Raw genomic sequence first — 13583 nt, forward strand, 5'->3', positions numbered from 1 at the left:
TGGTTTCTCATACCGTCCTTCTCAGAAGTCGGTGTTGATGTCTTCCGGGGCAGCACGGAAGAGTCCTGATCCTGCAAGACGATTAGCTCGGGAAGGGCGGTAGAGTTCATAAATAAACGCGAGGGGGGTTTATCTGCACCAAAATGCCACTCTCGCCTGGGATACTATACCAAGTATGAAAGCCAATATGAGCAAGTTTCCACCTTTGAGACGGATGGCACGGCACCCAAACTCCGCGCGCCGTCGGAAACACTGTGGGACAAGAGAGGGGCTTCGAAACGCGCGCAATGTGACTCCATTTCCCACGTGGGAGATCTGGAGATTTGCAGTTCCAAGCAAAAGCTTGGCCAATCCAGAAGGCTTGTTTTTCCCGGGTTGTCGGCATATGGACGCCACAGTTCTGGGGGGGCGTCGTAAGCAGTGCCGGGTAGTCGTTGTCTGTAATATGCTCAAAACTGCTCAAAACTATGATAGTTACAGCGAAAGGATGGCAATACTCGTGGGGGAGGCTGACGGACTCGTTGTTCGAGGGCTGTTTCGATGGGTGACAACGCAGCGATACGGCAATCTTTTGCCGGAGTGGTGAGCAACTACAACGTTGTTATTGATACTAGGTCGTGTCCTTCCAGAGCATCTAAAGATATGTAGGGACTTTGGAGCAAACAATTTCATGCAAATTTCGACTCCCTGTTTCTCTCTCTGTTTACCCACTGCCTTCTCAACAGCAACAGTTCCTCTACCAACAACCCGTCAACATGTCTCTTCCGTGGCTGAGCCAGCCCGTCATGCTGCACTCGAGCCGAGACGCGGGCACCTGTTCCATGACACCCGAGCAGTGCGCCTTCAAGACCGGCTACTGGGTCTTTTGGTACGAGGCCGACCACCGATACGGGCTGCCGACCGTCGCCCTCTTCCTCGCCGTCATACTCCTTGTCGCCGTCGGCAGCTTTGCGGCGACCTACGCGCCGAAATCGTTGCGACGCAGGCCGCTCTGGTCGCGGCTTGTATCGCTGGGCCGTCTGATGGCCTACAAGAACTGGCGTCTTGGTTCCTGGAACAGCCAGTCGCTGGGCACCTACGTCCTCGGGGTGATAGGCGCCGTCTTCTTCTTCGGTAAGACCACTAACATGTCCTGGTTTCCATGATATCGTATCTATGTCTCATCTATGTCTCATCTAATGCCACATCTAGCAATGACTCTCGGCCCTCAGCCATACTACTGGCCCAACACGCGAAAACTCAGCTTCGGCAACTCGCCGCCCATAGCCACCCGTGCCGGATACATGGCCCTGGCCTGCATGCCGTTTCTGTTGTAGGTGACACTGTACTCGAGCACCTTGTTCACATGGATGGCATTGACATCTGGCCAACCCTCCAGCGTCCTCGGCGCCAAAGCAAACCCGATTTCCGCCCTCACCGGGATCTCCCACGAGAAGCTCAACATCTGGCACAACTGGGTCGCGTGGGCCATGTTCGTCCTGGCTCTCGTCCACACGTTCCCGTTCATCGTGTTCCACGTCTGGAAGGGAGACATCGTGATGCAGTGGAACGACGGGGGAACGTGGGTCACCGGCGTCGTCGCGCTCCTGGCCCAAGCCTGGCTGACAATCATGTCGATTCGTTGGATTCGGTGCGTCATTCAAGCTTAGAGTCTTTCATTAGATGTCCAGTCACTGATCAAAGTAACCCCTTGCCCATCAACAGAGACCGGTACTACGAGTTCTTCAAAGCCACTCACCTCCTCGCCGCGGCCGTCTTTTTCGTCTTCTTCTTCATTCACTGCGACTTCCGCCTGACGTCGTGGGACTACTTCATCGCAACGGCCGTCCTGTACTCCCTCTGCTTCTTCTACGCTCAGGCTAGAACTTTCATGGAGCACGGCGTCCGCCGCGCTCGGCTGTCACTCATAACTCCGAGCTGCCTTATGGTCGTCGTGGAGACCGACACGCGGTGGACACCGGGCCAGCACGTCTACCTCCGGTTCCTGACGGCCGGCATCCACGCGCTCACCGCGCATCCCTTCACAATATGCTCTGTGCCGCGCCGCGGAGAGAAGAGCGAGATGGTCTTCTACGTCCAGCCCAGGAAGGGAGTGACCGGTCGACTGGCCCGGATCGCGGCAAAGGCCCCCGGGATTTCGGTTCCGGTGCTCCTCGACGGACCGTACGGCGGGGTGACGGCTCGGTGGTTTTCCGGGTTTGATCGGACTCTGGTGGTAGCCGGCGGTGCCGGTGCGGGATTCTCCCTCCCGATCATCGAGCACTTCCTCCAATCAAGCCGCAACAACAAGTCGGAGAGTGAGATGACAGTCGTCATCGCCACTCGCGACCCGAACTTTAGAGAGTGGTACTGCGAGGCCCTCGAGTCCGCGGTTGTACGACAGCAGAATGCCAGCGACACCAAGTCATCAAGGGTGTTCATCCACTACCACGAAACTGAATGCTCTGTGTCGAATAATCCGGGCTCTTCAGAAGCTGACACGTCAATAAAAGCGCCCACCAAGAGCGTTGAAAAAGAGCCTGGTGCAGGTGACGCCGATTGTTGGGTATCGGACTCTGGGTCCGTCAGCCTTCAAAGAGCCGGCGGACGGCCTGACATTCTCTCGCTGGCCAGGCGCACTATGGAGAGTGAAGGAAGTGTGGGAGTGCTAGCCTGCGGGCCTGCGTCCATGGTCTTCGATGTAGGTCGAGCCGCTGCCGAGGGACAGAGACGCATATTATCCGGTGGGAGTGGCGCGAGCGAGGTCTGGTTCTACAACGAAAGTTTTTCGTGAGTCTCCCTTCATTAGTGGCAGGCGTGTTTGTCTATGCTTGAGACTAACTCGAACATCAGCTATTGACCCGCCAATGTGTTTCTTCACGGCTGTGATTAGGGGATGGCCCCCTCCGTCAGCAGCCAGTGTTGTCATGGGCAAATGATCCTCAGCTCGAGGAAAACTTTCATCGTATCAACCAACCGAAAGCTCAACAAGACACATCTACCGTCATCGAGGGAGGCGGCGGTGCTGCGAATGTAGCTGAAATGTCGCTGAAATGTAGCACAAACCTGCGACTCAGCCTCTCCATGTGAGTGAGACATGACATGTGTTCGGGCTGCATTGCCACCCAGCTACGTGATTCAGCTGGCTCGAAAAGACAAGTGCCACCCATCGAGAACAGTTTACCGACTGAAAACCACAATGGTTATTGAATCGACTGTTGGCGGTATCTTTCGTTCAAGACGTGTTTTTTGCGTTCGAGCCGTGTCATCCATCGGTTCTCTCCGGATGTCTTTCGCATTTCCAGTATCAACACTTCATTTTCCTTCTTGTAGTGTCAAGAGGGTGTGACGTAGTCCCCTTGTTAGGCAGCCACCCGTAGGCATTGGTAAATGCAAGTGAGATGTTTTGTTTTTAGGTGGTGGCGTACACACCGCCGCTTTGCGTGGTAACACAGAGACGTAATTGTGTAGCCGAACTTCTCAAATAAGCAAGTTTTGCGAGCTGGGACGCGGCTGGCAGTATACAGACGACTGGTGAGCAGCCGGTAGCACAACCGCAGCCTGATCACAGGCACAGCTTAAGAGTCTTGGTGTCCCGAGACCTAATCCACAACTTGAAGTCAGAAATCCACCTGACCTTTATTCATGAATCAATCGATTTCAGCGAGAATACCGCAATGCCCTTCTCATACGATAATTGCAGCCAGATTCCCGGCCCTCTTGAAGCGTATGGGGACATTGCAGGGTTAGGTGTAAGTCATCACGCATTTTCGCTGGGCAAGGTAAAGATCGTTGACATCATCTGCCGGGACGCTCAGGTTGTGATTGGGTTCGCCGGCAGCGCGTGGCTGACGGTCCTGATCCTCGTCGCCTACTACGCTTTCGCCTTCGATCCACTCGCGGACCCTTTTGAGGGCACAGGCAGACAGAACAAACAGAACAAAGCCCCTTACATCCCGAACCCGATGGATCTGTTGCTGGCTAGATACACCAAGTACTTGCGGAGACGTCAAAATCAAAAGGGAAACTCAGTTGAAAACGCATTTCACAAGGTTAGCTTCTGAACCACAGCCACCCACCAGACAAGCACTGTTGCTTACGCCCTCAAGTGCATGCTCTCTCTTGCAGACGCACAGTTGATCACTGGAATATCCATTCTCGTCAGCGGGTTCTGGTCGCTAAAGCACGGTCCGGGCTTGACTGCCTATCATTGGAAAATGGTGGTGTCTCTGGCTTGGTTTTCGAGCGTAACCCATCTATCGGCTCTCACATTCTTACGATCCTACCTCGCAAAGCATCCGGCGGGACGCTTATGGCGCCTTGCGCTGATGTTTGTTCTCACCGTCCTCCTTTTCGCTGCATTTCTACCGACGGGTCACTTTAACTTCGTTAACAGGTTCTCTGGTCCCCGGGCTATCGATCTGGGGCGGAAAACATACCCTACCGACTGCGACGACTTCCAGCTTGCCAGGCAACGATATTATTTTACCTTATTATCTTCCTTAAACCTTACCTATGATCATGAGCTCTTGATAAACGGCACGATTGGCCCCAGGAACTGCACAATATCTGGTATCCCCGTCTTCCCATTCAACATCACTCGCGACGAGTTGACCCTGGCCGAACAGGTGTACTTTTCCATCAAGGATTCCTCCTGGAGCTTTCGGGATGTTGTAATTTTTCCTGCATCACCTGCTGCTTGCTTTTTCAAGGACTTCACAGACAAACCGACCCTCGCGTTCGTTTCCATGATCTCGTCCCTACTTCTTCTGGCATACAGTTATTTGATCCGAGCGGCAAAGGTTTTCGCAGGACCCAGTCGGATGATGTCGCAACGCACCCAGAGCGCATTGAATCGAGGGTACAGTGCTCTGATTGAAAAATGGGACCGATGCCTCACTCGCAGAAAGCGTGGAGGGTTGGTGGTCTTGGGATTGGTTTTCCTACCTGTCCAAGCATCAGTTTACTGCACTTTGAGGGTGTTTCTGCATCTTTACACGTCAATGTTTGCCGAGGTAAGTAGTCGATTACAGTACCTTTGGCCACAGCCATCAGAAGTTCAAAATACTAAAGATCTACAGGTCTTCTCTGTCATCTTATCCGCTATTTGGGGAACCCTGAGCATCATCGAGCTCAAAAACCTCGGTGCGTCTGACAGGTCCGAAGAAAACGACTGGACCTTTGGACAGGTTATGTCTCTCGCCCTCTTGTTGTCGTCCTTTCTTCCCATTTTTGACTTGCTCTTGAAGTCTTGCTTCACATGTAAGCAACAATCAGAGTATCCGTTTATCCCGTGAGAAGCCATTTTAACGCACATCACGTTCGGCTACACAGGCCGCAACCAAAGAGAGACTGCTACACAAGCAAGCCCTCATGTCTGTCATTCACGTCAGTTGTTGCTATCAATTATATTGCATTATTTCGACCAACTTTATTAAGAAGATAGCAGCCAGTATCCGCGGTCCTAACACACCACTTCGAGAGGCAGAAATACCACTGGAAGATGTCAGCCATGTGGATGACACAGGTTTTCAATCCTTGTCTTTGAACTCCGATGCTCCGACACTCAACATCTCTACAAGTACAAGTAAGTAGGGACACATCACATCTCCGGGCCAAAATGCTTTCTAGAAAATTTCGATGGAGATGAATGAAGAACGCCAACAAACTAACAGAATAATTCATGTGGCATAGTCCAAGCTGAGCCTTTGATGCCGAGCACCGAAAGGATGTCTTGCGAACTCGGCCAATACAGCAAAAGATCCCTAGATTTTGAACAAAAAATCGCGCATCGCCTTCAAGAAAGCGCTACTGCTTATACGAAAGTCTGGACAACTTCGGTTCTCTTCATCATGTCCGGCCCAATCGTCATGGTTCTGCTCATACTTGACCCGGCAGACTTGATGTTTCCAAAAAGCTCAATAAGCCCTGAAAGGCATCTGCTGAAAGCCTTAAGAATAGTCGCTTTCTTACCATGCTTCAGCCAGCAGCATATATACTTTCGATTGTACGTAAATCGAGTATTTAACTCTGCAAGACGGAAGGTCCTTTCTGTAGTACTGGCTATTATGATGGCAGGCTTGGCCATTGGGCTCTCTCTAACTGGTAGTATGGCTGAATTTGTTTTGCCTGGGTACGGTCTATTGCTGGTTGTTGTTGTTTCTGATTTTGGCTGGCTTATGATTCAAGCCCGCGGTGTATCTGTTTAGAGCATAACATAGATCTTAAGATTGAAGGTGCTGGCTTGGGTTTTGCTGATGACTATTGGGGATGTGATCTTGGCTTTTGATACACGCAAAGGTAGCTTTGGTTTTCAACAGATAGTTTCCAGCAAATTGAATGATAGAGACTTCGGTTAGGCAACTGATAGCACAAGTTTCCCGTCACTAACCGCTTCAACTCTCGACCCAATCTCCAGAGGGCTTCCCTCGTGTATCACGAAGTGATCGTGTCCAAAACTATGTTCCAACCCCAACATTCTGTGGATGTTCCCGCCGACGAGATCCAGCGCGTCCCGCTCGGTGAGACGTCCTTCGCTGTTCTTATACGCAACTCCTGCGAGCAAACCCAGGTCTCGGACGATCCAGTCTTCTTCCAGACCGATAGCCGTGACAACTCCTGCACCTGTAAGCACGTCGATGCTCGTGCCGTTGGTCAAAGGTGCGCCGGTAAGAGCCCTTCGCTGGTCCCAGGAGACGGCAAACGACTGCATGGGCGCCAACACGACACCCACGCCGGCAGCGGCCAACGCATCCGCAACCAAGTGAGCCTCTGCACCACCGTTGATCACCAACCGAAGGTTGACACTGACATCGGTGGTCGTTTTGATTGCCTCTTCTACTGTTGACTTGATATCCAGCAAGGCGGCGATCGTGTCTGCGCTGTGTACGGTCACTACCAGAGCCATCTCACCCCTGACGACCTTTTGGAGAAACGCAGCTTCGGAGTAACTGTCCTCCACGGTAAACTTCTCATTGGCGGCTGAAGACGAGACTGCCTTGAGGAGCTTGTAGCGGAGGTTTCCCACAGCAGCAGACATGGACGAGATGCCGTCGACGCCACGCTTAGCAGAGAGGTCGAGCGTGTAGTGCACGGCGGCATCTCGAGCCAGCACGGAACCCGGATCAAGCGTCGTCTGAGCTCCGGTGAGAAACGCCGCGCTCGTGCCGTGATGGGTCCCGAGGGCCGAGAACTTGGGGGCCGATACGGCACGAGTCACGCCGTAGCGGTGAGCGACTCGGAACTTCTCGGTGTCAAGGGCTAGCCCGTCGATTCCGCGGCTGAACCTGCCCCCGTCTGCGCCGTTGTCGGTATCTCGCTCCGTGTCGATGGCGTTGAGCCCGATGGTCGAGCCGAACGCGGTGAAGGGCGGTGTCAGGTAGCCGTCCTTGAGATGGATCACTGCGCCTCCGGTGGTGTGTGCCTTCTCCAGCTGGGTATTACAGCTTCCAACGCAGACGATCGAGCCGTTGGAGATGGCCACGTTGTAGGTTTTGCCATCACTGGCGAATCCGTCTGTTTCTATGGGATAAAGAACTTTCGAGACGCCCGTGAACATAATATCGTCACTCCAGATAACGGCTTCTTCACGAACGTTCGCAAGACTTTCATCGGGCACAATGGGGCCCTCATACGTCTTGTTGAGCTCGACCGGGTTCTCATACTGAGCAGTGCCGTCGATCCAAACCTGGACCGGTGTGGCACCTACACTCAACGGGTCGCTGTCCCAGACCACCAGGTCCGCATCGAACACCGGCTTGACCTTGCCCAGACGGTGAGCAAGCCCCAGCCTCTCTGCCGGGGCCGTCGTCACCGACGCAAGCGCCGCGTGGTACGGCAGCCCGTACTTGTAGGCCTTGGCGGCCTCGAAAACCACGTGCTGGGCGTTCAGGACCGGGTTGTCGCTGACGTAGATCGGGGTCAGACCGGCGTCGTAGAGGTGCTTGCCGGCGTACTCCGAGCCGAGCGCGGCTTCGGCCTTGTACCACATGTTGTCGGCGAAGAGGGCCGAGGCGGGCGGATCATCGCCCCATGCTCGCTTGAGGATCTGGAGGAAGTTTTTCAGCGGGGAGGGGATCCCACTCACATGAGCGTCAGGCTCCGGCTGACGTTGGAAGACTTACATCGGGCACCAAATGCGTCTGGTGGGCGTGGTGAAAAGCTCGAACGGGGAACTTAAACTCATTGGTATGGTCCACGAACGCCTCAAGGTCCGTGATGGTATAGCAGTGAACGTGTACGTGGACTTGGCCCCGGAGCACAGCCACCAGCGCCTCCCATCTCAGCTCGTTGGGTAAGTAGGCCTTGACTCGATCCAGCCCGCCGGCTGCCGCACGACACCAGTCGTCCTGCTCGCGGACGATCCCGGCGGCATGTTCGAAAGCCTGACGGAACTCCCAGCTCTCCCCGAGACGGCTGTACGGGCCACGTTCTCCGGCCTTGCCGTGGACCTGCTTGGAGTTCTCGCCGCAGGCCATCTTCAAGTGCCGCCAGACACGGTCCGGATCGGCCAGCATGTCGACGACGCTCGTCTCGTTCCGTCCGTCAGAGGGGCCGACGGCGTGCTTGATGGCAACGGCTTCGCCCCCGATGTTGTTGCTCGACCCGGGCAGGATCAACGAGGTAGTAACGCCGCCGGACTTGATCACTTGGAGCTGGCGATCCGTGGGCTGGATGCCGTCGATCGACCGGACGTACGGCGTGATGTCTGTGGATAGCTCGCTGACGTCTTCGTTACCGTGCAGCGTCGGTAGCGAGTGCACCGCGGCATGGCTGTGCATGTCGATGATGCCGCTGGTGAGCGGTCGTCCGGCGGCGTCATAGACCAGAACATCGCTGGGGAGGGTTGACGGAGATATGTCACTGGCAACGCGTCTGATGAGGCCAGACTCGATGAAGACATCGGCCGAGACCCACGAGTAGTTTGAGGTGCCTTCAGCCGGCTCCCCAACCCAAACGGTCGCGTTTCTGATGATGGTCGGCCTGTGACCATCCACGTACCGGGCGTTCCGCCTTCTACCGTGGCCGGGTGGGTCGATCGGTGTGCTATGCAGCTTCTCGCAAGTTGCGAGGTCTTCCAGCAGCCTCTGAACGGATAGCCCTTGGGTAGTGAAGCCTGGCTCGACTGCGCCGGTTGAAGGGGTGATCTGCCTCCATTGCGCGTAGACGATGAACACGAGGCAGGCTAACCCTAGAGCGCGGAATGTTCGCGATCTGCGGGGTAGTTGAAGCGCTGGTTTCCGTGCAGGGGGTAATAACTGAGCTTCATCTGTGGATGTGAGGCTGTACGGCGGAAGCATATCGCTCTTCACGCCGGCGGTTTGGCCCATGTCTGTAGTATCCGGGACGCAGATGAGGCAGAGATGTTTTCTTCAAGAGTCTGGAGAGAACAGGTTGCCCACAATCAGTCCATCTCACAGCTAGGTACGGATACTTCTAGGTGACAGTCACCCCCTGTCGTCCCTTGCATAGGGGCTGCTGCAGATCGGAACAAGGTTGCGGACAGGGCCGAGTTCGCCTGAATTAGGCTTTTCAGCATGTGGCCAGCATTTGAACGCGACCCAAACAGTTACAAACGTCTCATGGTCAGAGACCAAGAAGCGTATTCGAGGTTCAAAGACCCGACTCCCATCCGGTGTTTACAATCACGCGTCTCACTCTCGCCTGCGATGTTGATGGTCGCCCGTCAACTACGGGGTCAGAGGAGTGACTGGCGGTGGCAACACAGTCGTGGGATGTTCAATGTCAGCTCTTCGTTTCTCTACAACCATCTGTCAGAAAGCAATAGAAAATGCCGCACGCTGCGATCCCGGAGCCTCTATTACTGGTAGAATTGATAAATGTTAAGTCAAAGCACCCACTTTTGGGCCACCCCCACATATGGGCCACCCAAAAATGAGGGTATTCCCATCGACACCAGTATGTTCAATTAACTATTGACTGCACCTAGATGCCACCACAATACAGCTTTCAGCCTCACTAGGTAAATCAGCCTCGCTGGACTCATCTGTGATATCCTCTTTATCGCCAGCCTCAACCTGAGCCTTCTGGATGTCTTTGATGTTGGCGAACTTAGTGTTTGGGTTGATCTGAACTGCCTTCCTTTTCCTTACTGCAGTGTTGGTAACTTGGGCCTGCAGAAGCTCCAGCTTATGCTGGGCAGTGGCCAGCTCATAGGCCTGCTCGCTGAAGCCTTTTTTCACCTTCATGAAAAGGAGGCGTTGGGTATGCGCATCATTATCCAACTCTGTGAATAGCTTCAGTTGGCCAGACAGATCCTTCATCTTCCTTGGCGTCGACCATGCCACTGCAGACGACGCAGATGCCCATCCTTCAGCTTCCTTGCCCCTAGACTGCCCTTTGCTGACCTGATCTGACGATGCTGATGGCTTTGGTGTTGTTGGGAGTAGGAGGGAGCTCATCAGAGGCTTCGCCATAGAGACAGGCCATAACCCTGTCCATTTCCAACCACTTCTGATGTTCTGCATCGTCATACCTGCAAGGGCAGCCTTATAATAACAGCCTAGGAAGTTCCTCTTGCCTACAATAGTAGAGTCATTCCATAGACTAAGGTATCCAAGCTCCTTCCTATAGGCTGCCTTAAGAGGGCTGAAGACTGCTTGATCAAGTGGCTGGAGGACATGGGAGGTGTGTGGCGGTAAGAACAATAGATGGATGTTGTTTATATAGCACAACCACATAAAGTCAGTCGTTGTGTGGCTCCCATGCCCATCCAGGATCAATAGTCTAGCCTCCTCCTTATCCCCCTTGCCCTGAGGGACAGTCTGAGGGATAAACACCTTCTGCAGCCATTCAACTGCAGTAGCATCTGTTGTCCAGCCATTTTCAGTTGCTGTGAATTGCCAGCCTTCATAAGGGCTAAGATCTAGAGGAAACCACTGCTGCTGGACTGTCTTACCCTTATATATAATAAGGGGATGAAGTCTGTGGCCTAGGGCAGAGATGCATTCAATAATAGACACCCATGCCCTTGATCCAGGCTGTTTCTTGCGGATAGACTTCGCCTCAGACATCCCCAGCACCAGCCCATTAGATCCCTGGCCCTCAAGGATACCAGTCTCATCCATGTTATATCTGTTGGCTGGTTTGATGCTGATGATCTCTGGTATGGCGAGATGCTTGAACCAGTCCCTGATGACCTCAGTAGATGCCCCATTAACACGTCTTGAATCAATAGGGCAACTTCTCTTGACCTTGACTGATGGATTCCTCCTTATAAAGGCCTGGACCCAGCCTCTCCCTATAGGTTGGGTATCCCCTATGGCATGAAGGATTCTTTCTGCAAAATGCTTCACTTGTTGATGGGTTGGAGGAAGCCCAAGGGCATGCTGGATTCGCACCCATTCAGCCAACTTGGCCTCCTGGCTCACTGTGAACCTCTGCAGGTCAGAAAATGCTGCTGCCCTTGCCTGGGTGCCTTGAAGACGATGCTGAAGGGTAGACCTTGGCACACCATACTGCTGGGCAGCCTTCCTGACACTCTGACCGTTCGAAATGGCCTCAAGCGCTTGATTGACTTCATTTTCTGTATACTGGCTCATAATGCCTAGAATAAGGTGCCCTAAAAAGATGAGGCCATTTGCATAAGGTTGGAAAAAGATGTGATAGTTTGAAGTTGGAGGAGGATGAAGGAGGAGGTTGGTGATGAGGCATTTTTGGGTGGCCCATATGTGGGGGTGGCCCAAAAGTGGGTGCTTTGACTTACGTGAAACCAAGGGCGACTTATCCTAAGCCATCCCTCCCTCTGTTTTTTGGAAAGTCCTTTGTGCATTCTATGAGACCAGTCGCTTTGAAGATGTCGATTAACTGGTAGAGGGAATCGACACAAGCACGCCCACTGCTGAATCCATCCACCAAGCCCTCTTCTTCTCATAGATTTGCCACTTTTGTACAAGAGGCAGAACAAGATGCTCTTGGAACTCCTTCCACTCCTCAAAATGCATCCTTGATCTTCCTGATCGACAGATCCAACACATCATTGTTGGGGAGCGCCGGTCGCCACCGGGACTGGGTCCTCGGCCACCACCGACACGGTGGTTTCTGCGGTGCCGTTTGCCGGGTTGGATGCCTCCTCAGGCGCCGGGAGCCTCCACGTACAGGCCCGCTCCTCCCAGGTGGAGGTAGAGGACCCGGGGGGGTTCAGCGTGGTGATGCCCGTCATGACGAGGCAGCGCTTGAAAGACTGATGGCTGTACTTGAAGTGGCCGCGGCTGCGGCTCCAGTCCAGGCAGAACTCGGTCATGCCGGGCACACTGGTCCCCCGGCAGCCATCGGAGGCGTCGACGTTGTAGGAGCCGTAGCTGGTGTAGAATGTGGAGTGCACTCTGTTGCAGTTGCCATTCCAGTCACATTCGACGACAGCCCACAAGAGGTCGGCTACGCTTGTGGTCGCGAGCGCCGCGATGAGTGTGGCGACTTCGAAGCGCATCTTGCGTGTGTGTGTGTGTGAAAGAGAGAGAGAGAGAGACGAAGAGAGCACTTGGTAGGGTAACGGGCGTTTGGTAACGAGGAAACAAGAAGTCGGATGGGTGAGTCAGGTTCGTTTCTTCGTGAAAGGCAGCAGACGGAACTCCACGAGGCTTAAATGCCTATTAGCCGTCCGACTTTTTGGGACTTTGGTAACCAGGTCCCTGGTGATGATAGGGACGACATCTTGCCAGGGTCCTCGTAATCTGACGCCGGATGTGATATGATCCTTGCCAGTCTATTGCAGATGAGCTGGACTAGATGCGGTAGGTGTTTTCCTCTGGCCTTGAAAAAAGGCGCATTTCTAACTCGAAATACCATGTTCATCTTCCACGGACAAACATAAGCGAAGTTTCATTAAGTAAGCTTGCCTTTCTCCCTTTGATGCAGGATAGCAGGGCATGAATCTTGGAGTGTCAATCCAAGATTTATCCACGGATTCACGCGCTGCCCCTCGGTTTGCTTAGGCTCCTCACAACAATAGCTTCAACTGTCTCTCCTGGCTGTTCAAGAGCCTACGTCTTCTGACATTCAACGCCGGTCTCCGATGTGTCTGCACGATCCAGAAAATCTACTTCAGCTAGTTGGTGAAAAAGAACATGGGGTTCCATCCAGGATGCCCCTCACCTTTCCCATCCTCCCGACCTCTTCCGACACTTGCGCATGAGCTCAAGGGATCTCCTCCTCCCCATGCAGGGAGTCAACATCGCTGCTAGCAGTCAACTGGCCGTTGGTTCTCTCCACTGGGGGTCACACCTTCGTTGTTGGTGCAGACTTCGACTTCTTACTCGGCATTGTGCTCAGTAGGGATAAACGCCGTTTGTTGGCCAATGGAATATGCCAGTGTTTGCAGGCTACCTTGCATTTGTGCGGAGCTTTACTTAAATGGACTCTCATCTTCAACTTTAGCGAAGGCAGGGGAACATGGAATTTTGGTTGGTGCTCAGCCCATTTTCTTCACGGCTGATTGAAGCGAGGCTTGGCGAGAAATAATTGGACACGGAACGACAGGGCGGCTCGGATGGTGTTCTTCAAGCGTGAAGAGTGACCGTTGAAGCCCCTCTGTGATCGTCAGCTGTCACTGGTGTAATGAGCCGTGGTGTTTCTCGCCGACGTCT

The 13583-nt window shown here is 53.7% G+C and overlaps 4 protein-coding genes across 4 annotated transcripts; 2 read left to right on the forward strand and 2 right to left on the reverse strand.

Moving 5' to 3' along the window:
* Positions 1-755: 755 nt before the first annotated feature.
* On the forward strand, positions 756-2773 carry CH63R_05152 (Ferric reductase transmembrane; the record flags this gene model as incomplete). Its single annotated transcript, XM_018300127.1, has 4 exons — positions 756-1113; positions 1192-1312; positions 1379-1630; positions 1705-2773. 4 exons carry the CDS (start codon positions 756-758, stop codon positions 2771-2773), a joined length of 1800 nt encoding a protein of 599 aa, XP_018161373.1.
* An 883-nt stretch (positions 2774-3656) lies between these two features.
* On the forward strand, positions 3657-4043 carry CH63R_05153 (uncharacterized protein; the record flags this gene model as incomplete). The annotated part of the gene is made up of 2 exons (XM_018300128.1): positions 3657-3731; positions 3762-4043. The coding sequence occupies 2 exons, from the start codon at positions 3657-3659 to the stop codon at positions 4041-4043; spliced, it is 357 nt and encodes a 118-aa protein (XP_018161374.1).
* A 2291-nt stretch (positions 4044-6334) lies between these two features.
* On the reverse strand, positions 6335-9308 carry CH63R_05154 (Amidohydrolase; the record flags this gene model as incomplete). Its single annotated transcript, XM_018300129.1, has 2 exons — positions 6335-8026; positions 8103-9308. The coding sequence occupies 2 exons, from the start codon at positions 9306-9308 to the stop codon at positions 6335-6337; spliced, it is 2898 nt and encodes a 965-aa protein (XP_018161375.1).
* A 2666-nt stretch (positions 9309-11974) lies between these two features.
* On the reverse strand, positions 11975-12427 carry CH63R_05155 (uncharacterized protein; the record flags this gene model as incomplete). Its single annotated transcript, XM_018300130.1, has 1 exon — positions 11975-12427. The coding sequence occupies one exon, from the start codon at positions 12425-12427 to the stop codon at positions 11975-11977; it is 453 nt and encodes a 150-aa protein (XP_018161376.1).
* Between the last annotated feature and the right edge of the window lie 1156 nt (positions 12428-13583).

This window comes from Colletotrichum higginsianum, chromosome 3 (assembly GCF_001672515.1).
Source record: "Colletotrichum higginsianum IMI 349063 chromosome 3, whole genome shotgun sequence".
NCBI classification, from domain to species: Eukaryota; Fungi; Ascomycota; class Sordariomycetes; order Glomerellales; family Glomerellaceae; genus Colletotrichum; species Colletotrichum higginsianum.